Raw genomic sequence first — 27156 nt, forward strand, 5'->3', positions numbered from 1 at the left:
TGGCACGTCTTAGCTCTATTGGTCCTGCTGGTTTTGGGGTTTAGTCCACTCTTTTTGTTTGTTTGTTTTTTGAGATGGAGTCTCACTCTGTGTTTGTTTGTTTGTTTTTTGAGATGGAGTATCACTCTGTCGCCCAGGCTGGAGTGCAGTGGCAGAATCTCAGCTCACTGCAACCTCCGCCTCCTGGGTTCAAGTGATTCTCCTGTCTCAGCCTCCCGAGTAGCTGGGACTATAGGCGCGTGCCACCGCGCCCAGCTAATTTTTGTATTTTTAGTAGAGACAGGGTTTCACCATATTGGCCAGGCTGGTCTCAAACTCCTGACCTCGTGATCCGCCCGTCTCAGCCTCCCAAAGTGCTGGGATTCCAGGGATGAGCCACCGCGCCCGACTAGTCCACTTTTAGATCAAGCCCAGATATCCTTTCTTGTGACCGTCTCTGCCATGAGCTACCAGGACATGACGAATCTGCCTTCTTTCTTGCTGCCTGTTAGGGATATGCCCCCATGATCTAATCACCTCTTAAAGGTCCTGCTTCTCAACACCATTGCATTGGGGATTATATGTTCCCAACACGTGCACCTTCAAACCATAGCAGCGTTTAAGCACTCCAAGGATATGGGTCTACTGCCTTCAGCCTGACTTGCTATTGAGTGTGTACTCGAGGGAGAGGTGGGAGAAATACTTCAAAGGCTTCAAAATCATTTGTCCTTCTTTATAGAGACTCTGGGAGATATGGCAGGATGTGGGGTGCTTGGGGTGACAACCACTTGCTCCATTTTGATTACACGGCTACAGTTTGGGCATATCGGCACCTGAAATCACCCTTGGTTCACTCCCTTCCTCCCTCCCTCCCCCTTGCTTAGTCCGCTCCAGGCACACAGATCTCCTGGCTCCAACATGCCAGGGCCTCAGGGCCTTTGCACTGGCTGTTCCCGCTGCCTGAAATGCTTTTTTCTCAGAGCCTTTGCACTAACCTCAGGGCTTCTTGCACTAACCTCACTGGCTATTCCCTCTGCCTGACATGCTTTTCCTCCAGACACCCACTTGGATTGTCCCTTCACCTCCTTCAAACCTTTACTGAAACACCACTCTCTCAATGAGGCTTCCTGGACTTCCCTATTTAAAATTACACCCCCTCCTGACATTCTCCATTCCTTTTCCTACTTATTTTTTTCTCCCTTAACACTTACCACCTTCTGACAAGCTATGTAATATATTCCTACAATACCTTCATTGTCTTCCTTTGCCAGAATATCAGCCCCTTGAGGAGAGAGATGCTTATCTCTTTGGTTCATGGCTGTATCTCCAGCACCTAGACCAGTACTGGGTGTATAGTAGGTGCTCAATAAATATTTGCATATTTGGCCAGGCACGGTGGCTCACATCTGTAATTCCAGCACTTTGGGAAGCCGAGACGGGTGGATCACTTGAGGTCAGGAGACCAGCCCGGCCAACATGACAAAACCCCATCTCCACTAAAAATACAAAAATTAGCTAGGCGTGGTGGCAGGCGCCTATAATCCCAGCTGCTCGGGAGGCTGAGGCAGAAGAATCACTTGAACTCAAGAGGCGGAGATTGGTGTGAGCCGAGATTGCACCACTGCACTCCAGACTGGGTGACAGAGTGAGACTCAGTCTCAAAAAAAAAAAAAAAAAAAAAAATTGCATAGTGAATGAAGGAGTTTCTGAATGATCAAAGCCCTCTCACCTGCTACTCCCTCTGCTTGGAACCTTTTTACCACCTTCACACTCTAAAGTAAGAATAGTTTGAATTACAAAGAATACAAATTTATCTCTCATTCAGTATGTTTTATCAAGAGCAGGAGCAAAATGGCCGGGCGCAGTGGCTCATGCCTGTAATCCCAGCACTTTGGGTGGCCGAGGCGGGCGGATCATCTGAGGCTGGGAGTTCAAGACTCAGCCTGACCAACATGGTAAAACCCTGTCTCTACTAAAACTGCAAAATTAGCTGGGTGTGGTGGCGCATGCCTGTAATCCCAGCTACTCAGGAGGCTGAGGCAGGAGAGTTGTTTGAACCCCAGGGGCAGAGGTTGTTGTGAGCCGAGATTCTGCCATTGCACTCCAGCCTGGGCAACAAGAGTGAAAGATCGCGCCATTGCACTCCAGCCTGGGCAACAAGAGTGAAACTCCGTCTAAAAAAAAAAAAAAAAAAAAAAAGAGTAGGAGCAAAAATATGACTAAGACTGTATTTTGCATTATTGACCAATGATGGTTTATATTATTTCCTTATTTTCCACCCCATCTTCCCCCGCCCACTCCCTAAGCTGATAATCATCCTATGCACCTAGTTTTAGGGGAGAGACACAGCAGGGCAGCCAGTATCCTGCTGACTTAAAAAAAACCCAGCTATATTGACATACAGTAAATTACATATTTAAAATATATTGGTGGGGCATGGTGGCTCACGCTGTAATCCCAGCACTTTGGGAGGCCAAGGTGGGCGAATAACTTGAGGCCAGGAGTTCAATACCAGCCTAGCCAACATGGTGAGACCCTGTCTCTACTAAAAATACGAAATTAGCCAGGCATGGTGGCGGGCACCTATAATCCCAGCTACTCAGGAGGTGGAGTTAGGAGAATCACTTGAACCTGGGAGGCGGAGGTTGCAGTGAGTGGAGATCGCATCACTGCACTCCAGCCTGGGCAACAGAGTGAGACTCTGTCTCAAAACAAAAAAAAAAATACGATTTGGTAAACAATTTTTTCTTTAATTCCTAGATTTGTTTTCAGAAACGGTCTTGGCAGGGCATGGCGCCTGAAGCCTGTAATCTCGCCCCTTTGGGAAGCTGACGTGGGAGGATTGCTTGAGTTTAGGAGTTCGAGATCAGCCTGGGCAACATAGTGAGACCAGCCTCATCTCTAATAAATAATGAATAAATAAATAAAATAATTAGCTGGGCATGGTGGCATGTGCCTGTGGTCCCAGCTACTTGGGAGGCTGAGATGGGAGGATCATTTGAACCCGGGAGGTGGAGGCTGCAGTGAGCCAAGATTGCACCACTGCACTCCAGTCTGGGTGACAGAGTGAGACCCTGTTTCTCCCCTTCCTCCCACCCAAAAAAAAAGGGGAAAAAAAGAAAGAATCAGGGTCTCCCTATGTTGCCCAGACTGGCCTTGAACTCCTGGACTCAAGTGATCCTCCTACCCTAGCCTCCTGAGTAGCTGGGATTACAGGTGTGTGCCACTGAACCTGGCCTGATTTGATAAATTTTGGCATATGTGTGCAACTATGAAACCAGCCTTGAAATCAATGCATCAAATCCATTGCCCCTCAAAGTTTCCTCCATCCCACCCCTCCCTGCCTCCCCCTCCTCCCACCTCTCATTCCCTGGTACCTCCTGATTTGCTGTTAGTCACTGTCGATTAGTTTGTATTTCCTGGAGTTTTATGTAAGTGGAATGGTACCATCTGTGGTCTTCTGTGACTGGCTGCTTTCCCTGAGCATGATGTCCTAGTTCATCCCTGTTGTTGTATGTATCAGTGTATCATTCTGTTGTACGGACACCCCCCAGTTTGTTTATCCATTCATCCCTTGATTAGGTTTTTTTGTTTGTTTCGCTTTGTTTTTTTGAGATGGAGTCTTGCTCTGTCACCCAGGCTGGAGTGCAGTGGTGCAGTCTCGGCTCACTGCAACCTCCACCTCCCGGGTTCAAGCAATTCTTCTGCCTCAGCCTCTCGAACAGCTGGGACTACAGGTGTGCGCCACCACACCTGGCTAATTTTTTTGTATTTTTAGTAAAGACAGGGTTTCACCATGTTGGCCAGGCTGGTCTCGAACTCCTGACCTCGTGATCTGCCCACCTCGGCCTCCCAAAGTGCTGGGATTACAGGTGTGAGCCACCACACTCAGCCTATACTTTAAGTCCTGGGATACATGTGCAGAACGTGCAGGTTTGTTACATAGGTATACACAGGCCATGGTGGTTTGCTGCATCCATCAACCCATCATCTACATTAGGTATTTCTCCTAATGCTATCCCTCCCCTAGCCCCCCACCCCCTGACAGGCCCCAGTGTGTGATGTTCCCCTTGGTTGAGGTTTGAATTGCTGACGGCACTTTTGGCTATGATGAATCAAGTTGCTAGCTTGATTCATGGTGGCACATGACTGTAGTCCTAACTCTTCGGAAGGCTGAGGCAGGAGGATTGCTTGAGCCCAGGAATTTGAGACTGCAGTGAGCTATGATTGTGCCAGGTCGCACTCCAGCCTGGGTGACAGAGTGAGACTGTCTCAAAAAAAAAAAAAAAAAAAAAGAAAAGAAAAGGAAAGAAAAGAAAACAGAATCAAGCTGCTATGAACATTCTGTACAAGTCTTTGTATGGACATGTGCTTTCATTTCTCTTGAGTAAATGCCTGGTAATGGAATATATCGTATGATAGGTGCATGCTTAACGTTTTAAGAAAACTTACCAGGCCAGTCACGGTGGCTCATGCCTGTCATTCCAGCACTTTGGGGAACTGAGGCGGGAGGATTGCTGGATCCTAGGAGTTTGAGACCAACCTGGCCAACATAGTGAGGCTCTGTCTCTTAATTTTTTTTTTAATAAGAAGAAAATGTACCAGCTTTTCTTCCTTTGTGCTGGAATTGCAAGGTAAAAAAATAATAGTAATAACAAGGAAAACGTACCAACTTTTCCAAAGTGGATCTGCCATGTGATGTTCCCGCCAGCTGCTCAGCATGCTTCTCTTCTTTGCTTCACTGTTTGTCTCAATTTTTTTTTTTTGAGATGGAGTCTTGCTCTGTTGCCCAGGCTGGAGTGCAGTGGCATCATCTCAGCTCACTGCAACCTCTGCCTCCTGGGTTCAAGTGATTCTCCTGCCTCCGCTTTCCAAGTAGCTGGGACTACAGGCATGTACCACCACACCCAACGAATTTTGTATTTTTAGGAGAGACAGGTTTCACTATATGTTGGCCAGGTTTGTCTCAAACTCCTGACCTCAAGTGATCCACCCACCTCGGCGTCCCAGAGTGCTGGGATTACAGGCGTGAGCCACCACGCCCAGCTTCTTTTTTTTGTTTTGTTTTTTGTTTTTTTTGAGATATCCTCGGTCTGTTGCCCAGGCTGTGCAGTGGTGTGATCTTGGCTCACTGCCACCTCCGCCTCCTAGGTTCAAGTGATTCTCCTGCCTCAGCCTCCAGAGTAGCTGGGACTACAGGCGCCTGTCACCACGCCTGCTAATTTTCTTTTTTTGTATTTTTTGTAGAGTCGGGGTTTCACCATGTTGCCCAGGCTGGTCTTGAACCCCTGACCTCAAGTGATCCGCCCACCTCAGCCTCCCAAAGTGCTGGGATTACAGGCGTGAGCCACCGTACCCAGCCACTCACCATCTCTTTGTCGCCTGCATGGCACCATTCTCTCCTGTACCACCCCAAAGTCTTACCAGGTGCCTCCTGTATTTAACCAGGTACCATAGCTCTCTGTGCTTCCCGGCACACCCTCTTACCACCCTCATCATCAATTATTCACCTTGCTGTCTGCTCAGTGTTTGTCTCCTGGCTGGATTACATAAGCCCTGTAAGGGCAGAGCTCTGTTTGTCTTGACCACCACTAGGTTCTGGTGCTTGGCGTGCAGTAGGCATTCCACACATGCTTGCTGAATTAATGCATGACCGGGTCTGGGGTGCTGGGTTTCACACCAGGCTCTACCGCAAACATTTGGTCAAGTATTTTCATTCCCGATGTACAGAGGAGTCAACTGAATCAATGGAAAGCAAAATGACCCATCCAAGCTCCCTCAACTTGCTGGGCTGGTCTGGGAGTTGAACCAGATCTGCCTGACCCTCCCACCGGTGCTGAAAAGTGGAGTGTGTGCTGGGGTGGTAGAGGATGGGGCAGAAGAGAGACAGGCTTCCTCACAGAAGGGTTTGAGGGCTAGGATGAGGCGTGCACACTCTGCACCCCCGCTTCGGAGCTTTGAAAAGGTGCACAGCACACCCGCCCTCTCTGGGAACCCTCGGGAGCTTGAGGTTGCCTGATTAAGGGGCTGATGGGTTGAATGCAAAGGGCCCCTCCACCCACCCTTTTTTCTATCTCCCCAACCAAGCTCTGGTAACAGGCATTTCCGGTTTCCGGCCGGCTCCCTGGGGCTGGGGTGGGGGTGGGGAGTTGATTGCTGCCGTCATGCTTGGCTCTGGGTCCCTTCTCTCAGACCCCAGAGGCCTCTGTCCCTGCACACTGCTTCCCCGAAGGAGCGTGGAAAGCCAGCGGACCTTTCTGGCTCTTTCTTCATCTTGGGCAGGGGTTTTGTTGATGGGAGACTGGCTGGCAAAGGGGGAAGAAGGAACCTCAGGCAGGGTTCACCGCAGTGCGCCTGGGTGCTGATTTGCATATGGGCAAGATGCCAGCACAATGGGTGCCCGCCTCTTCCTGGAGGAAGGAAAAGGGGCACTGAGGGGGGTTGCCCCCAGCAGGGAGGAACCGTCCTCATATGCCCCTCCTACGTTTGTTTAAAGGACCTCCTGTCCTTTGCCACTTCCTCACACTCTTCAGGCGACCGGGAAGTCCTTTCTGGTGGTCTAACTGCAGTCACTGCTGCTGTCTGATGGAGCCCCTTTCTTTAGCTGGCCCCACCGCATCCGGGAGAGGGGATGAATCATGCCCCCTTTCCCCTCTTTGAGGCATCACATGACTGGAAGGAAGCTGTCTCCGGGTTCAGCTGATCTCCCTGAGGTCAGGAGGGAACTTCCTCCCCTGAGCCACAGACACAGCCATCTGCTCTATTGTCTCTGGTGACCTGCCTGCCCATGACCGCCCTCATTATGCCAGTCTCTAAGAGGCACCAGGAGCAGCTTAGTGTGGTTCAAAGAGGCAGTGTTGTACAGAGGTTAGAGGCACAGACTTTGGGCTCACAGTGCTGGTATCTGGTTCTCCATTCCTATCTGTGTGGTCCTGGATGGGCAGTATCCCCTCTCTGAGCCTCAGTTGTTTCCTCTGTCAAAGGGAGATTTATTCATTCAACAGATTTTATTGAGCATCTACTAGTGTCAGACATGGTACTAGGTATTGAGGTCCTCTATTTACCCAAACGAGTTGAACATTTATGTCCACACAAAAACTTGCACGCAAGTCTTTGTAGCAGCTTTATTCATGATTGCTGAAACTGGGAAGCAACAAAGATGTCCTTCGGTAGGTGAATGTGATGTAGGGCAAGGCAAGCCCTAAATTGGGGCTTAGCCTGGGAGGGTTCTTGGTTTTGCCCAGGAAAGAATTCCAGGGTGAGCTGGAGGTGTTAGACAGCAGCTTTTACTGAAGTGAAAGTGCACAGCGGCAGTTGCAGAAGTCCTGCTTGTTGCAGAGCAGGGCTACCCCACAGGCTGTGAGCCCCGAGTTGTCAATGTTGCAGTCATACTTATACCCACTTTAATTATGTGCAAATTAAAGGGCAGATTATGCAAATTTCTAGGAAAAGGGTGGTAACTTCTGGGTTGCCGGGTCATTGCCATGGGAAAGGAGTAGTAGCTGCTGGTGTTACCATCACAATGGCAAACTGCCATGGCACACTGGTGGGCATGTGTTATGGAAAGGTGCTTCTGCTCCAGCCCTGTTTTAGCTAGTCCTCAATTTGGTCCATTGTCTGAGCCCCACCTCCGGAGTCAAGTTCCACCTACTTCCTCATATGGATAAATAAGCTGTGGTACATCCAGACAATGGAATATTATTGTGATTATTACAGATGGACTTTTGCCCTTGTTGCCCAGGTTGGAGTGCAATGGTGTGGTCTCAGCCCACTGCAACCTCTGCCTCCCAGGTTCAAGCTATTCTCCTGCCTCAGTCTCCTGAGTAGCTGGGATTACTGGCACCTGCCACCACACCTGGCTAATTTTTGTATTTTTAGTAGAGATGAGGTTTCTCCATGTTGGCCAGGCTGGTCTCGAATTCCCGACCTCAGGTGATCTGCCTGCCTTGGCCTCCCAAAGTGCTGGGATTACAAGCATGAACACTGTGCCATTCCCATACCTCCTTTTTTTTTTTTTGAGATGGAGTCTTGCTCTGTTGCCCAGGCTGGAGTGCAGTGGCATGATCTCAGCTCACTGCAAGCTCTGCCTCCCAGGTTCATGCCATTCTCCTGCTTCAGCCTCCCGAGTAGTTGGGACTACAGGTGCCTGCCACCTCGCCCAGCTAATTTTTTGTATTTTTAGTAGAGACAGGATTTCACCATGTTAGCTAGGATGGTCTCGATCTCCTGACCTTGTGATCTGCCCTCCTCAGCCTCCCAAAGTGCTGGGATTACAGGCGTGAGCCACCGCGCCCAGCCCATACCTCCTTTTAATTACATGTACAGTAAGGGGCAGTTTATGCAGAAATTTCTAGGGAAGGGGTAGTAACTTTTGGGTGATCAGGTAATTGCCATGGAAAGGGGTGGTAAAGCCAGGTGCAGTGCTTCATGCCTGTAATCCCGGCACTTTGGGAGGCCAAGGCAGGCGGATCACCTGAGGTCAGGAGTTTGGTACCAGCCTGGCCAACATGGTGAAACTCCATCTGTACTAAAAATACAAAAATTAGCTGGGCATGGTGGCACACACCTGTGATCCCAGCTACTCAGGAGGCTGAGGCAGGAGCATTGCTTGAACCCGGGAGGTGGAGGTTGCAGTGAGCCAAGATCACAACACTGCACTCTAGCCTGGGCCACAGAGCGAGACTCCATCTCAAACAAAACAAAACAAAAACAAAGAAAGTAGACCAGGCGTGGTGGCTTACATCTGTAATCCCAGCACCTTAGGAGGCTGAGGCAGGAGGATCACTTGAGCCCAGGAGTTCAAGACCAGCCTGGGCAATATAGTGAGACCCCCATCTCTACAGATATATATACACACACACACACATATATATACACACATACATATATATCTACACACACACATATGAGTTGGGGGGATGGTTTCAGGATGAATCAAGCGCATTACATTTCTTGTTCACTTTATTATTATTACATTGTAATATATAATGAAATAATTATACAGCTCACACGTATGTATGTGTGTATATATACATGCACACACATATATTATATATAGTAATATTTATTCATATATATGAACAAAAAAGAAAATAAAAGAGAGGAGGAAAGGAAGGAAGGAAAAAGGAAGGAAGAAAGGAAGGAAGATCAGTGTGGAGCCTCTGATGGAAGTGTCTTGGATGCTAGAGGGGTTTATGGGCTGATTCCCTCAACTTCCTCCCGTCTAACAAGGTCTGGTGTTCCATCAAGGCAGTGGGTATGCCCCAAGAAGTTTGCAAATGACAGAAAACCTAATTACAGGTCAACAAACCATGACCTGTGGGCCAAATGCAGCCTGCCACCTGTTTTTGTAAATGAAGCTTTTTTTTTTTTTTTGAGACGGAGTCTCACTCTGTCATCCAGGCTGTAGTACAGTGGCACAATCTCGGCTCACTGCAACTTCTGCTTCCAGGGTTCAAGCAATTCTTCTGCCTCAGCCTCCCGAGTAGCTGGGATTACAGGTGCATTCCACCACGCCCAGCTAATTTTTGTATTTTTAGTAGAGACGGGGTTTCACCATGTTGGTCAGGCTGGTTTAGAACTCCTGACCTCATGATTCACCTGCTGTGGCCTCCCAAAGTGCTGGGATTCCAGGCGTGAGCCACCATGCATGGAAGACAATTTTTCTAATGAAAAAAATTTTTTCTCAATGCCATTTTGGAAGAGAAGCAAACTCTTCTGTGGGTTTTAAGTATGGCTTCATTCAGTAGCTCCAGCAATGTCATCAAGGACTGCATGTCTCTGTGATGGATTCCTTTTCCAGCTTTGTAAATCTAGGATCTCCCACTCATGGCAGCAAAGTAGATGCAGTTGCTCCAGACCACGTAACCTCACCCTTGACCAACAGAGGGGAGAATAAATCACTGTCCCGGAAGCTGGAGCTTAAGATCCGGGATTTGCACTCTCTCATTGGTCTGAGGTGGGTCATGTGTTAATCTCTGAACCAATAGCCATAGGCAAGGGGATGGGCCATGCTAATTGACTGGAACTGGGGGTGGAGCCCCTCTCAGCCCATGTTGCTAGAAGAGAAAGAGGAGGGGGTATTGATGTATGCATAATTAGTTAATGAATATGTTCGTTCTTTCCACCAACCCTCACTGATTTGTCTACTGTGTCCCAACAGCAGGGAATGTGATGGTTGATAAGAACTTGTTTCTGCTGTCATGGTGATCCCAGCCTACTGAGATTCCATGATCTGTTCACACAGTTACAGCCTGTTGTAATCAATGCTGTGTATTTATTAGGATAGAGGTTTGGCTACTGTAACAGTTAGGTAGAGATTAATTTATCATCTAAACCTACAGAGCAGCAGTCTCCAACCTTTTTGGTAGCAGGGACCAGTTTTGTGGAAGACAATTTTTCCATGGACCAGAGTTAGGGGGGATGGCTTCAGGATGATTCAAATGCATTACATTTATCGTTCCCTTTATTTCTATTATTATTACATTGTAACGTATAGTAAAATAAGTATACAACTCACCATAATGTAGAATCAGTGGGAGCCCTGAGCTTGTTTTCCTGCAACTAGTTGATCCCATCTGGGGGTGATGGGAGACAGTGACATCATCAGGCACTAGATTCCCGATAAGCAGTGCACAAGGTGGATCCCTCACGTGGGGTTCACAGTAGGGTTTGCACTCCTATGAGGATCTAACGCTGCAGCTGATCTGACAGGAGGTGGAGCTCAGGTGGTAATGTGAGCAATGGGGAGTGGTTGTAAACACAGATGAAGCTATGCTAGCTCACCTGCCTACCACTCACCTCCTGATGTGTGGCCCAGTTCCTAACAGACGATAGACCAGTACCAGCAGGCTGGTACTGGGAGCTACTCTGGAGGTGGAGGTGGGAGGATCACTTGAGCCCAGGACGTGGAGGCTGCAGTGAGCTGTAATCACGCCACTGCACTCAGCTGGGCAACAGAGTGAGACCCTGTCTTTAAAAAAGAAGTTTAAATCACGCCTGTAATCCCAGCACTTTGGGAGGCCGACGTGGGCAGATCACGAGGTCAGGAGTTCGAGACTCGTCTGACCAAGATGGTGAAACCCCATCTCTACTAAAAGTACAAAAATTAGCTGGGCATCGTGGCATGCACCTGTAATCCCAGCTACTCAAGAGGCTGAGCAGGAGAATCGCTTGAACCCGGGAGCCAGAAGTTGCAGTGAGTCGAGATTGTGCCACTGCACTCCATCCTGGGTGACAGAGTGAGACTCTGTCTCAAAAAAAAAAAAAAAGTTAGAAAAAAAAAGGCCGGGCACAGTGGCTCAAGCCTATAATCCCAGCACTTTGGGAGGCCGAGGCAGATGGATTGCCTGAGGTCAGGAGTTTGAGACCAGCCTTGCCAACATGGTGAAACGCGTCTTTACGAAAAATACAAAAATTAGCCAGGTGTGGTGGCAGGTGCCTGTAATCCCAGCTACTCATGAGGCTGAGGGAGGAGAATCACTTGAACCCAGGAGGCGGAGGTTGCAGTGAGCCAAGATCACACCATTGCACTCCAGCCTGGGTGACAAGAGTGAGACTTCATCTCAAAAAAAAAAAAAAAAAAAAGTTCAAAAAACCCCCAACCAATTCTCTCCTCCCCAATAATTACCCTAGGACAACAGGCATAAACTTGGGTCATCCTTGGCAAACTGGGAGGTAAGTCACTCTGTGTAGCAGAGAACCAAAGTAACAATGACTTAAATAAAACTGAAGATTATTTATTTCTTATGCAATAATCTCAGCTTAATCAGTCCAAGGCTGTCATCGTCCTTTCTACAGTGCCGAAGACGAGCTCCTCCTGTTCTGTTGTCCCGCCACCTGTGAATTTCCTTTGTCCTCAGTTTCCAAGAATACTTATCACCATACTCACTTGCCAGCCAGATAAAGGGGCTAGAATGTTCCTCCCTTTAAGAACGCAACCTGGCATTGCACATTATCAGTTAGCTTTTGCTGTGCAACAAACAGTCCCCTGAAATGGAATGGCTTAAAGACAACATTTGTTATTCCAATTCATTTGGTAAATTATCTGGGCAGATAGGTGATCTCTGTGGTTAGCTAATAACCTGGCTGGGGTAGGTAGTCTAGAAGGGCCTCATTCACATATCTGCTGGTTGGCCAGTTGATCAGTGTAGGGTACCTTTAGCTAGGTGCTTGTCTCTGCTCCACACCGTCTCTCATCCTTTGGCAATTTAGCCTGAGTGCTTGAATTTGGCAGGAGTATTCCAAGAAAGCAACAGGAGAAGTTGCAAACCCTCTATGGGCTAAAGCAAGTCACGAGACCAACCTAGACACAAAAGATGAAGACTTAGATTCTACCTCTTTTTTTTTTTTTTTTTTTGAGACAGGATCTCATTTTGTCACCCAAGCTGGGGTGCAGTGACTTGACCTTAGCTCACTGCAACCTCAAACTCCTGGACTCAATTGATCCTTAGCCTCCTGAGTAGCTGGAACTACAGGCATGTGCCACCACGCCTGGCTAATTTTAAATTTATTTGTAGAGACGGGGGCTTGCTTTGTTGCCAGGCTGGTCTTGAACTCCTGGCCTCAAACAATTCTCCCACCCCACCCAATCCTCCTAATCATGTCTTGGAATTACAGGCGTGAGCCACCATACCCGGCAATTCTCTCTTTGGATGGTAGGGGCTGGAAAGTATTTGTAATCTACCACAAAGGGCATTCAGGCAGAGGCAACCTTATATACGAGACCTGGAGACGAGAGATGGTAAAATAGGTTGCATTTAGCGTGTGGCAACCATTTCTACCTGGCTGGAGCAGAGGTGGGAGATGTAAGTGAGAAAAAAAGAGTAGAGTCATCACAGAAGTCAGCAGGGGCCGTGGTGAGGTTGGACTTTGTGCTGAGGATGATGGGGGAACCATGGCAAGGTTTCAAGAGGAGATTGACGTGGTTAGATTTGCTGTATGAAGGTGGGCTGAGACAAGTATAAAACGGATCAGGAAGATCACTGAGGAGGCTGTTGCAGCCACAAAGGTGATCACTGTGGTGGCTGCTCTAGGATTTGGGAACGGGGATGGTGAGAAGAGCTTAGATGTAAGAGATAGTTTGGATGTAGAATCTGAATGATCTATTGATTGACTGGAAATGGATTCAATGAATTCTCCATTTCCAGCCAGGTACAGTGGCTCATGCCTGTAATACCAGCACTTTGGGAAGCCAAGACGAGCTAATTGTTTGAGGCCAGGGGTTCGAAACCAGCCTGGACAACATAATAAGACCCTGTCTCTACAAAAAATAAAAATAAAAATAAAGTTATCTGGGCATGGTGGTGCATGCCTGTAGTCCCAACACTCAGGAGGCTGAGGCAAGAGGATCAATTGAGCCCAAAAGGTGGAGGCTGCAGTGAGCTATGATTGTGCCACTTCACTCCAGTCTGGGTGACAGAGCAAGACCTCATCACTACAAATAAAAAGTTAGCCAGGTGTGGTGGTGCATGCCCATAGTCCTAGCTGCTCAGGAGGCTGAGGCAGGAAGATTGCTTGAGCCCAAGCTCAAGGCTGCAGATTGCACTACTGCACTTCAGCCTGGGCAACAGAGTGAGACCCTGTCTCTAAAGAAATAAATAAAAATAAACCCGACTTTCAAAACACTTAGATTCATTCCTGGCTTGTAGACGATCACCTATGAAATTACTCTAACTTGCCCGGGCGCAGTGGCTCATGCCTTTAATCCCAGCACTTTGAGAGGCAGAGGTGGGTGGATCCCTTGAGGTCAGGAGTTCGAGACCAGCCTGGCCTACATGGTGAAACCCTGCCTCTACTAAAAATACAAAACATTAGCCAGGCGTGGTGGCGGGAGGCTGTAATCCCAGCTACTCAGGAGGCAGAGGCTGGAGAATTGCTTGAACCCAGGAGGCAGAGGCTGCAGTGAGCTGAGATCACGTCATTGCACTCTGGCCTGGGCGACAAGAGTGAAACGCTGTCTCAAAAAAACTCTAACTTGATTCTGAAGGATTGGGGAGTGTTGAAAATCATCTTGGGTTCGTAAGCCAGATTGCTGGGTGGTGATGGAGGCATTGTTAGATGAAGAGGCTGGAGGGAGGAGAGCAAGTTTGAACTGGCAATGATGTCAGTCTTGGACCTGTTAAGTTTGAGGTGCCCATTGTTGAAAGAATGAACCTGTTTCCCCAGCTGTAAGCAAAGAAATGGATTGCAATGAAAAGGCTTGCTTTCAACTGTTGTTCCAAAACCTTGGTCCTGGTCTGGAACAGAGTTACAGACTGTCTTCTAGTTACCGTGTTATTCATTTTTATTTATTTATTTATTTATTTATTTACTTATTTATTTATTTTTGAGATGGCGTCTTGCTCTGTTGCCCAGGCTGGAGTGCAGTGGCACGAGCTCGGCTCACTGCAACCTCCACCTTCCAGGTTCAAGTGATCCTCCTGTCTCAGCCTCTCAAGTAGCTGGGATTACAGGCATGCACCACCATGCCCGGCTAATTTTTGTATTTTTAGTAGAGACGGCATTTCACCATGTTGGCCAGGCTGGTCTCGAACTCCTGACTTCAAGTGATCTACCCTCTTCGGCCTCCCGTAGTGCTGGGATTATAGGCATCAGTCTCCATGCCCAGCCTCATTTATTTATTCAATAAATTGTATTGGGCACTATTGCATGCCACCACGTGGTGTTCAGGATTCAGAGGTGACTCAACCCTAGGTCCTGACTTTGTCTGGAGAGAGCCCAGCACAGGCGTCTTCGTTGTCAGGCCTGGGTTGAGGAGGGACATCATGTTAAGGGAGGCTGCAGTGTGGGGGAGGATGAGGACTCTGCTTGGCTGAAGACATTGGGGAAGGCTTCCTGGAAGGAGAAATATTGGAGACGGGCCTTGAAGGATGAGTAGGAGTTCACCAGGCAAATAGGAGAGGAACTTTTAGCCCAGACATCAGTCCTTTATTCATCTCCCTGCATATAATTACTGTAAGAATTGGCAAGAGAAGCTGGAATGGAGATCCATGAGGTTTCTGAGGATCAGACGGACACATCACAGCTAACTCTGGCCCAAAGGGTACTTCATTAGGACAACACCAGCTACTGTAACAAACAAGACATTTCAGTGACTTAACATGGTAAAAATTTATTTCTTGTACACAAAACAGTACAATGCATGTGCTTCTGGTTCCAGGTTGGGGGACTTTTCCCCACAGAGTAATTAAGGGACCCAGGCTACTTTCATTTGCGGTTTTGCCATTCCTTAGAGTCTCAGCCTGCAGAAAATAGGGAGAGAGGAGGTATGGAGAAGTAATTTCTCCTTAAATACAGTGCCCTGAAAGTGATGCATATGACAAATGCTCCTATTCTATTGGCCAGAAGCAGTCACATGACTGCATCCACATGCAAGGAGAGATGGGAAATGCAGTCCTTAGCTGGGTAGGCATTTTCCAGCAGCAATTCCATATTATGGAAGAGAAAGCATGAATTTTGGTGGATCTTTAGTGGCCTCTGCCTGAGGTAGACAGCAGGAATAGAACTAAGGGCTTGGAGGCAGTAACACTCAGTTTGATTTGTGCTCTTGAGTAAACCCTTCTTCTCACTCTTTGGGTTTCTCTCTCTGAGTGATGAGTGATGAAGATTGGAAGCTGGTTAATACCTAAGGTCTTTTCCAGTTTCAAAAATTGACTGGGTGCAGTGCTTCACGCCTGTCATCCCAACACTTTGGGAGACCAAGGCAGGCAGATTACTTGAGGTAAGGAGTTCAAGACCAGCCTGGCCAACATGGTGAAACCCTGTCTCTACTAAAAAGAAAATACAAAAATTAGCAGGGCACGGTGGTGGGCGCCTGTAATTCCAGCAATTCGGGAGACTGAGGCACTTGAACTTGGGAGGTGGAGGTTGCAGTGAGCCAAGATCACACCACTGCACTCCAGCCTGGGCGACAGAGGGAGACTCTATCTCAAAACAAAAACAGAAACAAAAACAACCAAAAATACAAAAATTGATGGGTTGGTGAATGCTCTTGGGTTTCCCAGCTGGAGCTAAGATGATGATGGTGATGATGATGATGGTGGTGATGGCCATGGTCATGAATATGATTGTGGTAATGATGGTGGTGATGGTTATAATGGTAATGATGATGGTGATGGTGATAGTAATGACAATGATGATGAGAATGGTGATGACGAGTATGGTGATGGTGATGATGGTGGTGATAATGATATCACTATCATGATGATAATGATAATTTCCAGAACTTGAAACGTCCAGCCCTTTTTATGAGTTATATAATTGAATTACAACAACATGACACAGTAGGCATAAACCCTTCATGTTGGTTCATTTGCCTTTATCCTTATGTTACCTATTTATTGCTAAGTAACAAATTATCCCCAAACTTAATTGTAAAAAACAACCATTTATTATGCTTATGTATTATTTGGGTCAGGAATTCTGAAATAGCTCATCTAGGCAGTTCCCACTGGGGTTTCTAATGAGGTTGCGCACAGATGTTGGCTGGGGCTGCAGTCATCTGAAGGCCTTAGCTGGAGGGTCTACTTCCTGAGTGGCTGGGTCACATAGAACTTCAGCTCCTCACCACCTGGGGCTCCCCACAGGACTGATTGAGTGGCCTCACAACATGGTGGCCAGTGAGTGGTCCAAGAGACCAAAATGGAGCTTCGATACGTTTCATTATGTAGTCTTGAGAACTCACATCTTGTTACTTCCACCCTATTCTTTTAGTGACACATGGCCAGTCTTGGTTCAATGTGGGAGGGGATTACAAAAGGGCATTTTAACTTGTGTATGAATACTAGGAGCTGTGGGCCATTGGGGGCCATCTTGGAGGCTGGCTACTACAAGCACATTGTCTTAATTACTGTAGATTTATGGTGTCAATATTCGGTAGGACTCATACCCTTTATTTTCCCTCTGTAGGAGTATATTGGTGACTCATGACTGAGGTTTTCTGTACAAATCTTAGGATTTGTATGTCAAGTTCAATGAAAAACCATTCTGGGGTTTTTAATTGAAATTGAATTAAATCTATAGCTCAATTTTGGAGAGAATTGAAGATTTTAAAACTTGAGTCATGGGGCTGGGTGCGGTGGCTCATACCTGTAATCTCAGCACTTTGAGAGCCTGTGGTGGGAAAGTCACTTGAGACCAGGAGTTGAAGACCAGCCTGGGTGATATAGTGACACCCTGTCTCTATAAAAAATCTTTAAAAAAAATTAGCCAGGTATGGTGGCATATGCCTGTAGTCCCAGCTACTTGGGAGACTGACACAGGAGGATTTTTTGAGCCCAAGAGGTCAAGATTACAGTGAACTATGATCGTGCCACTGCACTCTGGCCTGGGTAACAGAGTGATACCCTGTTGCTAAAAATAAATCAATGAATGAATAAATAAAATAAAACAAAACACTGAGTCTTGCTAGAAAGGAACTGGTATACATTCTATTTTGTTTAGGTCACTAGCTTTATGTAGTTTTGTTTCACATCTTCTAGGCTACAGTCAATAGTAGTATCCTTTTAAAATCAAAGTCTGATTTCCCTATGTGAAATGCTAAATTCTTCATTTTACCATTCAATCAGTTCTAGCAACTGTGGACGCTTGTGCAATCCACACCCTTATCAAAACAGAACATTTCCATCACTTGTGGCCTCTCTGAGTCAATCTCTACCTTCCCTCTTGCCCCGGAAGCAACCACTGATTTTTCTATCATCATAGGTTAGTTTTGCTTACTCTAGGATTTCACAAATTTTTTTTTTTTAATTTGTGAGTTATTTTTGCTTATGTACTGACACTTAGTACACTTTGTATATTGATTTTGTATTCAGCCACACTGCCAAATGATTTTATTAATTTTAGCAATTTATCTGTATATTCTTTGGGAATTTCTATGTTGACGATTGCTTCTTCTGCAAAAACGACTACTGTCTGCCTTTCTTTCTTTCTTTCTTTCTTTCTTTCTTTCTTTCTTTCTTTCTTTCCTTCCTTCCTTCCTTCCTTCTTTCTTTCTTTCTTTCTTTCTTTCTTTCTTTCTTTCTTTCTTTCTTTTCTTTCCTTCTTTCCCTTTTCCTTCTGTCTTGTCTTGCAGTACAGGCTGAGATCTTCAATACAATGTTGAATAGAAATGGTGATAGCAGGTTGTGTAGTTCTGATTTCAAAGGGAATCTTTTCAACATCTCATTATTAAGTATAGTGTTTCGGTCTACGTTTTTTGAAGGCCTTCTTTATCAGGTTACAGAAGTTCCCTTTCATTTTTACTTTGCCAAGAGATTTTCCCCCTCTTTCTTTTGATCAGGAATGAGTGTTGAGTTGTTATGGCATCTTTCATGTGTCTCTGTTGCAAATTTCTCTTTTTGACAAAAAGAGAACAGGTCTTGGGTCAGAGCCTTGGGCAGGCAACAGAATCTACCTAGAATTTAATAACAATGTTTGAACCATATTTATTCTACAGTTGCTTCTTCTTTTATTTATTTATTTTGAGACAGGGTCTCATTGTGTTGCCTGGGCTGGAGTGCAGGGGTGCGATCATAGCTCACTGCAGCCTCTACCTCCTGGCCTCAAGTGATCCTCCTGCCTCAGCCTCCTGAGTAGCTGGGACTACTGGCCATCACACCAGGCTAATTTTTGTATTTTTTGTAGAGACAGTGTCTCTCCATGTTGCTCAGGCTGGTCCCAAACCTCTGACCTCAAAGTGATCCTCTCGCCTTGGCTTCCCAAAGTGCTGGGATTACAGGTATGAGCCATGACACCCATCATACAGTTGCTTCTGTTTGTAGCACATGAGCTTAATTTTGTAGGAGGATGTAAATTTCTCTTCTTAAACACAAAAGAGTTAAAGTTCATGTTCCATACGCAATGGGTTACATAGCCTGTGGCAGCAATTGAGAAGATGATACATTCTGCAAATGGAAGTGTGAGAAACAGGGTTACAACAGGCACTAAGTGCCAGATCAATTCGCACACACAGCTGTGGCATAATGGTTACACACAGGCTTGGAAGTCATGCTGCCTGAGTTTGCATCCCAGCTGTGTGTCTCACCTCAGTTTCCTTGTCTGTAAAATGAGGATAATAATATTACTTACCTTGAAGAGTTGCTGGGAGGAGTCCATGTTATCTCTGTAGCATGCTAAAATTGAGAGCACGGTGGGTGGAAGCTCATGCCAGCTTCCACTACACACAAGGTAAAGAGAAAAGGCTGTGGTCAAGAAAGTGGGCTCAGCTGGGAGTTGTGGCTCCCACCTGTAATACCAACATTTAGGGAGGCTGAGGCAGGAGGATTGCTTGAGGACCAGCCTGGTCAAGATAATGAAACTCTCTGCTGTCCCTGCAAATTTTTTTTTTTTTTTTGAGACGGAGTCTCGCTCTGTCGCCCAGGCTGGAGTGCAGTGGCGCAATCTCGGCTCACTGCAAGCTCCGCCTCCTGGGTTCACGCCATTCTCCTGCCTCAGCCTCCCGAGTAGCTGGAACTACAGGCGCCTGCCACCACGCCCGGCTGATTTTTTTGTGTTTTTGGTAGAGATGAGGTTTCACCGTGTTAGCCAGGATGGTCTCGATCTCCTGACCTCGTGATTCGCCCGCCTCGGCTTCCCAAAGTGCTGGGATTACAGGCGTGAGCCACCACGCCTGGCTACAAAAACATTTTTAAAATTAGCTGGATGTGGTGGCACACATCCATTGTCCTGGCTACATGGGCCTCCTTGCTGTTCCTTCAACATGTTAGGCAAGGTCCTGCCTCAGGACCATTGCATGCGCTGTTCTCTCTTCTTGGAATACACTTTCTTGTGTGCTATGGGTTGAACTGTGTCCCCCCAACATTTATACATTGAAGCCTTAACCCCTAGTACATCAGAATGTGGCTGTATTTGGATATGGAGTATTTACAGAGGTAGTTCGGTTAGAATGAGGTCATCTGTGTGGGCCCTAATGCACTCTGACTGATGTCCTTATAAGAAGAGTAAACTAGGGTACACAGGCAGGGCAAGACCACGTCACAGTGCAGGGAGAAGGTGGCTGTCTACTGACATGAGCCCTTAGAGGAACCTACAAATATCCAGTCCTAAAAAGTAGAAACAAACTGGCCGGGCGCGGTGGCTCATGCCTGTAATCCCAGCGCTTTGGGAGGCCGAGGTGGGTGGATCACCTGAGGTCAGGAGTTCAAGACCAGCCTGACCAACATGGTGAAACCTCATCTCTACTAAAAATACAAAAATAAGCTGGGTGTGATGGCGGGTGCCTGTAATCCCAGCTACTCAGGAGGCTGAGACAGGAGAATTGCTTGAACCTGGGAGGCGGAGGTTGCAGTGAGCTAAGATCGCACCATTGCACTCCAGCCTGGGGGACAAAGTGAGACTCCATCCCCTCCCAAAAAAGAAAGAAAAGAAACAAGCCATCCATGAAAACACTTTGTGATGTGCTGTTTTATATCACAGAATGGAACCTGTGTTTTGATTCAACAAGTTCAAAACACTCTTTTTGTAAAATCTAAGAAGTTATGTTTCTGAACCTATTGAGCCTTTATAGGAACATATGAATATCCAGTCCTAAAAACTAGAAACGAGCTATCTGTGAAAACACTTCGTGATGTGCTGTTTCATATCACAGAAGGGGACCTGTGTTTTGAAGAAACCAACCCTACTGACACCTTGATCTTGGACTTTTAGTCTCAGAACTATTCTGGACATTTCCTATGAATAGAATTGTACAATACATGGCATTTTGTGATTTGCTTCTTTCACTGAGCATGTTTTTAAGGTTCATCCATGTCATGGTGTGGAACAGTATTTTGCTCCTTTTTTATGGCTCAGTAATATTCTGTTGTGTGCATTTGCCTGTGCTGGACATTTCATATAAATTGATGCATGCAATACGTGGCTTTGGAAGATGGATTTTAACCAACTCTACTGACGAGTCTGCTTTAGGACTCTTGGTTCACACTGACTTCATGGAGAATGTTGGGGGCTGTGGGAGAGGCCAAGTCTACAAGCTGCGGGAGGCTGGTGGATGGAAGCCTGGTTAGAATCCTTCAGGATCTGGGGAACCTCAGAGAGTGCTGAACCTGTTGGGACGTTGGATGAGCCAATACTTGGCAAATGCAAGAATACAAAGGTTTCTTTCTTTCTTTTTCTTTTTCCAGATACTCAAAAGCTGGGGCCGTGTTACATGTGCCCGGCTGTTTCATTACTTAATATCTTTTTGGTTGCAGGCCATGGCAACCGAATCTAAAGTGACTTAAACAAGAAAAGGAATGTTTTGGCTCATGAAATAAAAAAGTTTAGGGATGGCCAGCCATGGTGGCTCCCACCTGTAATCTCAGCACTTTAGGAGGCCAAGGCGGGCAGATTCCTCAAGTCTAGGAGTTCAAGACCAGCCTGGGCAAAATAGCGAGACCTTGTCTCTACAAAAAATACGGAAATTATCTGGGTGTTGTGGCACATGACTGAAGTCCCAGCTACCTGGGAGGTGGAGGCAGGAGGCCTGGGTTTTTGTTCGTTTGTTTGTTTGTTTGTTTGAGACAGGGTCTTGCTTTGTTGCCCAGGCTGGAGTGCAGTGGTGCCATCATAGCTCACTGCAGGCTCGAACTCCTGGGCTTACCGATCCACTCATCTCAGCCTCCTGAGTAGTTCAAAATGTTTTTGAGGTCATCCACATTGTAGTATGAATCAGTGCTTCATTCCTTTTTATGGCTGAATAATATTCCATCTTATGGATATACCACATTTGTTTAACTGTTAGTGATTAATTTTATCTTTTGTGAATTTTAAGCGAACAAAAACGTTCAGAGCATAGATCTGGATCATGCACAGCTTAATCTTTATCAGAAGAGAATGCAATTTTATGGAAGGGGGTCTGTGCTTTCATTTCCCCTCCACACCAGTCCCCAAGCCAGGTGGCCTGGGGGTCAGTTTCTCCCCTGCCCTTTCATCCTCCCCCACCCTCATTTCTCTGTCTCCTCACAGTTCCTGTGCCTTAAGAACATTAGAACCTTCCTGTCCACCTGCTGTGAGAAGTTTGGCCTCAAGCGGAGCGAGCTCTTTGAAGCCTTTGACCTCTTTGATGTGCAGGATTTTGGCAAGGTGAGCTGGGCACTTGAAGCCCAAAGACCGAGTTTCAGTTCATTTCCATTGACATCTACACTGAGCAAGCTAAGGGCTGTCAGGGGACAGTCAGACAAGCCAGACCAGGCCATATACAAGGTGCAAATAGCACTGGCTTGGTATACGTGGAACTGGGTTTCAGTTCCTGCTCTGACACTTGCTGTGTGACCTTGGATACGTGGCTGTGCCTCTCTGAGCCCCCCGTTTGTCATCTGAAATATGGGAATATTGTCACCCTGTCCTCTCTGAGTGGCTATGAGGATTAAATAGAAAGATAGAGGGCCGGGCGCAGTGGCTTACGCCTGTAATCCCAGCACTTTGGGAGGCTGAGGTGGGCGGGTCACGAGGTCAGGAGATCGAGACCACCCTGGATAACACAGTGAAACCCTGTCTCTACTAAAAATACAAAAAATTAGCTAGGTGTGGTGGCCGGCGCCTGTAGTCCCAGCTACTTGGGAGGCTGAGGCAGGAGAATCACTTGAACCAGGGAGGCTGAGGTTGCAGTGAGCAGAGATTGCGCCACTGCACTCCAGCCTGGGCGACAGAGTGAGACTCTGTTAAAAGAAAGAAAAAGAAAGAAAAGAAAGAAAGAGAAGAAGGGAGGAAAGAAAGAAAGAAGGAAGGAAGGAAGGAAGGAAGGAAGGAAGGAAAAGAAAGAAAGAAAAAGAAAGAGAAAGAAAAAAGAAAGAAAGGAAGAAAGAAAGAAAGAAAAGGAAGAAAAGAAAGAAAGAAAAGGACGGAAGAAAAAGAAAGAAAGAAAAAGAAAGAAAGAAGAAAGAAAAAGAAAGAAAGAGAAAGAAAAAAGAAAGAAAGAAGAAAAGAAAGAAAGAAAGGAAGAAAGAAAGAAAGGAAGGAAAGAAGGGAAGAAGGAAAGAAAAGAAGGAAGGAAGGAAGAAAGGAAGAAAGAACAAAAGAGAGAAAGAAAAAAGAAATAAAGAAAGAAAAGAAGGAAAGAAGGGAAGAAGGAAGGAAAGAAAGAAGGACGGAAGGAAGAAAGAAAGAAAGAGAAAGAAAAAGAAAGAAGGAAAGAAAGAAGGAAAGAAAAGAAAGAAAGAAAGAAAGAAAGAAAAGAAAGAAAGAGGAAGGAAGGAAGGAAGGAAGGAAGAAAGAAAGGAGCAAAGGGTGGGGCTCATTTGAGGGAACGATGGTATGGGAATGGGAGGTAGAGAAAATCCTGAATTAGGCTCCCAAGAGGCATGGGGTCTAGTGCCTCAGACAGTCTTGCAGCTGGAAGCTGTGTTCTGCCGTGGGGGTGTATGAGGGGCTCACTGAGTGGCCACTGCCCCTTCACAGGTTATCTACACCCTGTCTGCTCTGTCCTGGACCCCGATCGCCCAGAACAGGGGGATCATGTGAGTAACCACCTGGGCCTTGGGCCATTTAGCCCCAGTCCTCTCCCTCCCTGAAGCCCCACTTCTACCCAGCCCCCAGGCCCCTGGCTCACACCCTCCTGACCCCCCAGGCCCTTCCCCACCGAGGAGGAGAGTGTAGGTGATGAAGACATCTACAGTGGCCTGTCCGACCAGATCGAGTGAGTGCTCAGGCCTGTGGCCGTACAGCTCACTGGAGCACCGTCCTGGGGGTGGAGGGTCTGAGGGGACATGGCCTTGCCCTTCGGGAAATAAGCTCATACCCTGGTGTCTGGGGCACACAACCTTGCCTGGGAGTCTGGGGAGACACAGCCCTGCCCCGGGGTCTTGGGGGGACATGGCGCTGCCCTGGAGTCTTGGGGGACATGGCCTGCCCTTGGGGCCTGAGGTCCCACCCTGGGAGTCTTGAGGGGACAAAGCCCTGCCCTGGGGTCTGAGGGGACCCTGCTCTGATCTGGGAGAGGTCCGAGGGATCCCTGACCTCACAACCCACAGCGACACGGTGGAGGAGGATGAGGACCTGTATGACTGCGTGGAGAATGAGGAGACGGAAGGCGACGAGATCTATGAGGACCTCATGCGTTCGGAGCCCGTGTCCATGCCGGTGCGTGAGGTGGAGGGTCGGGCCTGGGGAGGGCGCGGGCGGGGGGCAGCCCCAGGCCTCCCAACACCGGCCTCTCCCCTCGCTCTCAGCCCAAGATGACAGAGTATGACAAGCGCTGCTGCTGCCTGCGGGAGATCCAGCAGACGGAGGAGAAGTACACGGACACGCTGGGCTCCATCCAGCAGGTGGGCACCTCCCACCCAGCGCCTGCCAGGCGCATGCGCAGGAGCTGGGCCGGCAGGTGCACGTCCACCTGTCCCGCCGCTGTGGGCAACTGAGGCTTTTCCTGCCCCCATCGCTTTTCCTTTCTGTGACTGTCTCCGTCTCTGAGTTTCTCTGACCTACATATGTATATATAAATATGAGTCTGACATATATATATATATATATATATATATATATATATATAGTATAGGACACTGCCTGCAGGAGCAGCCAAAAAAACAAAAACAAACAAAATAAATACAAAATTAAAAAAAATAAATATATTAAACATATATATAAATAGAAAATATATAAATATATACAAAGTATATAAATATATAAATATAAACATATAATGTGTATAAAATATAAATATATGATATATGATATTTATAAGATATAAAATATATAGTTTTTTATATAGAGCTATATGTAAATAATATATACAATATATAAATATATGACATATAAATAATATGTAGATATATTGATACAGGTATATATCTTTTTATATAGGTATATATTTTTAATATACCAGATATATATCCATATGTAGATATATATCTTTATATATCTTATATACCTATTAGATATATATCTTTATATATCTTATATACCTATTAGATATATATCTTTATATATCTTATATACCTATTAGATATATATCTTTATATATCTTATATACCTATTAGATATATATCTTTATATATCTTATATACCTATTAGATATATATCTTTATATATCTTATATACCTATTAGATATATATCTTTATCTATTTATCTATCTTTTTTTTCTTTTTGAGACAGGATTTCTCTCTCATTGCCCAGGCTAGAGGGCAATGGCACGCTCTTGCTTTACTACAATCTCTGCTTACCAGGCTCAAGCAATCCTTCTGCTTCAGCCTCCCAAGTAGCTGGGATTACAGGCATGCACCACCATGCTCAACTAATTTTTGTATTTTTAATAGAGACGAGGTTTCTTTTTTTTTTTTTTTTTTTTTTTTTGAGACGAAGTCTTTCTCTGTCCCCCAGGCTGGAGTGCAGTGGCGCGATCTCGGCTCACTGCAAGCTCCACCTCCCGGGTTCACGCCATTCCCCTGCCTCAGCCTCCCAAGTAGCTGGGACTACAGGCGTCCGCCAACACGCCCGGCTAATTTTTTGTATTTTTAGTAGAGACGGGGTTTCACCGTGTTAGCCAGGATGGTCTCGATCTCCTGACCCTGTGATCCACCCGCCTCGGCCTCCCAAAGTGCTGGGATTACAGGCGTGAGCCACCGCGCCCGGCCCAGAGACAAGGTTTCGCCATGTTGGCCAGGCTGGTCTCGAACTCTGACCTCAAGTGATCTGCCCACCTCGGCCTCCAAAAGTGCTGGGATTACAGGCGTGAGCCACTGTGCCCGGCTTATATATCTATCTTTTAAAGATATATATCGTTATTTAAAGATATATATAAAGTATATATAAGATATATAATATATAAAAATATATATTATATATATATTTTTTTGCTATGTTACCCAGGCTGGTCTCAAACTCCTGGGCTCAAGCAATCCTCCTGTGATCCAAGCCCTTTGGGAGGCTGCACTGGGCCTCTTCCTCTTGTCTCTCTGTCTCTCTCTTTATCTCTCACTCTGTCTGTTTTTCCCTCTGAGTCTCCTCTCGCTACTTTCTTCCTCCATGTGTCATTCTCTCCTTTGTAGCTCTTTATCCCAGGCTCAGTCTTTTTCTGTATCCTCACCTCTCCATTTCTTTTAAAAATAGCTTTATTGAGATTTCATTAATATACATATAATCCACCCATTTAGAGTATACAGTTCAATGGTTTTTGGCATACACACAAGATTATGCAGTCATCACCACTGTCTAATTTTGGAAGATTTTCATTTGTTTTGTTTTGATCTTTTTTGTTTCTTTTGTTTTGATTTGTTTTGTTTTGAAATGGGGTCTCGCTCTCCCATCCAGGCTGCAGTGCAGTGGCACGATCATAGTTCACTGCAGCCTCCAACTCCTGGGCTCAAGTGATCCTCCTGCCTTAACCTCCTGAGGAGCTGGGGCTACAGGTGCATGCCACCACGCCCTGCTTAATTCTTTAATTTTTTTTTTGTAGATATGTGGTCTTGCTATGTTGCCCAGGCTGGTCTCCTACTCCTGGTCTGAAGTGATCCTCCTGCCTTGGCCTCCCAAAGTGTTGGGATTACGGGTGTGAGCCACCACTCCTGGCCTTAATTTTAGAACATTTTCATCATCTCCCAAAGAAACCCCAAACTCTTTAGCTGTTCCCCTTCAATCTCTTATGTTCCCCCAGCCCATGGCAACCACGAGCTTACTCCCTGTCTCTGTGGATTGCTCTCTTCTGGACATTTCATATAAAGGGCATCACATAATATGTGGTTTATATGCATCTGGCTTCTTTTGCTGAGCAGTGTTTTCAAGGTTCATCCACGTTGTAGCCTGTGTCAGAGCTTCATTCCTTTTCATGGCTGAATAATATTGCATTGTATGGATGGACCACATTTTTTTTTTTTTTGAGACAGAGTCTCACTCTGTCGCCCAGGCTGGAGTGCAGTGGCATGATCTTGGCTCACTGCAACCTCTGCCATCCAGGTTCAAGTGATTCTCCTGCTTCAGCCTCTTGAGTAGCTGGGATTACAAGCACCTGCCACCATGCCCAGCTAATTTTTGTAGTTTTAGTAGAGACGGGGATTCACCATCTTGGCCAGGCTGGTCTTGAACTCCTGACCTCGTGATCGACCCGCCTCAGCCTCCCAAAGTGCTGGGATTACAGGCGTGAGCCACCGTGCCTGGCCAGACCACATTTTAAACACCCATTCACCCACTGATAAGCATTTTGGTTGTTTCCGCTTTGGGATTATTATGAATAATTTCACTGTGAACATTCTTGTACAAGTTTTTGTGTG

General features: G+C 46.4%; 1 protein-coding gene across 1 annotated transcript in view; it reads left to right on the forward strand.

The window, feature by feature from the left end:
* The window catches only part of VAV1 (vav guanine nucleotide exchange factor 1), an 82655-nt gene that overhangs the window by 23203 nt on the left and 32296 nt on the right, over positions 1–27156 (forward strand). Inside the window, exons 2-6 of the mRNA XM_030807814.1 lie at positions 21922–22038; positions 23353–23411; positions 23522–23590; positions 23925–24033; positions 24123–24218. Of these exons, the coding sequence (XP_030663674.1) occupies positions 21922–22038; positions 23353–23411; positions 23522–23590; positions 23925–24033; positions 24123–24218 (450 nt within the window). The remainder of the gene's footprint in view (positions 1–21921; positions 22039–23352; positions 23412–23521; positions 23591–23924; positions 24034–24122; positions 24219–27156) is intronic.

The sequence above is a fragment of the Nomascus leucogenys genome, unplaced genomic scaffold, assembly GCF_006542625.1.
Source record: "Nomascus leucogenys isolate Asia unplaced genomic scaffold, Asia_NLE_v1 Super-Scaffold_241, whole genome shotgun sequence".
Taxonomy (NCBI): Eukaryota; Metazoa; Chordata; class Mammalia; order Primates; family Hylobatidae; genus Nomascus; species Nomascus leucogenys.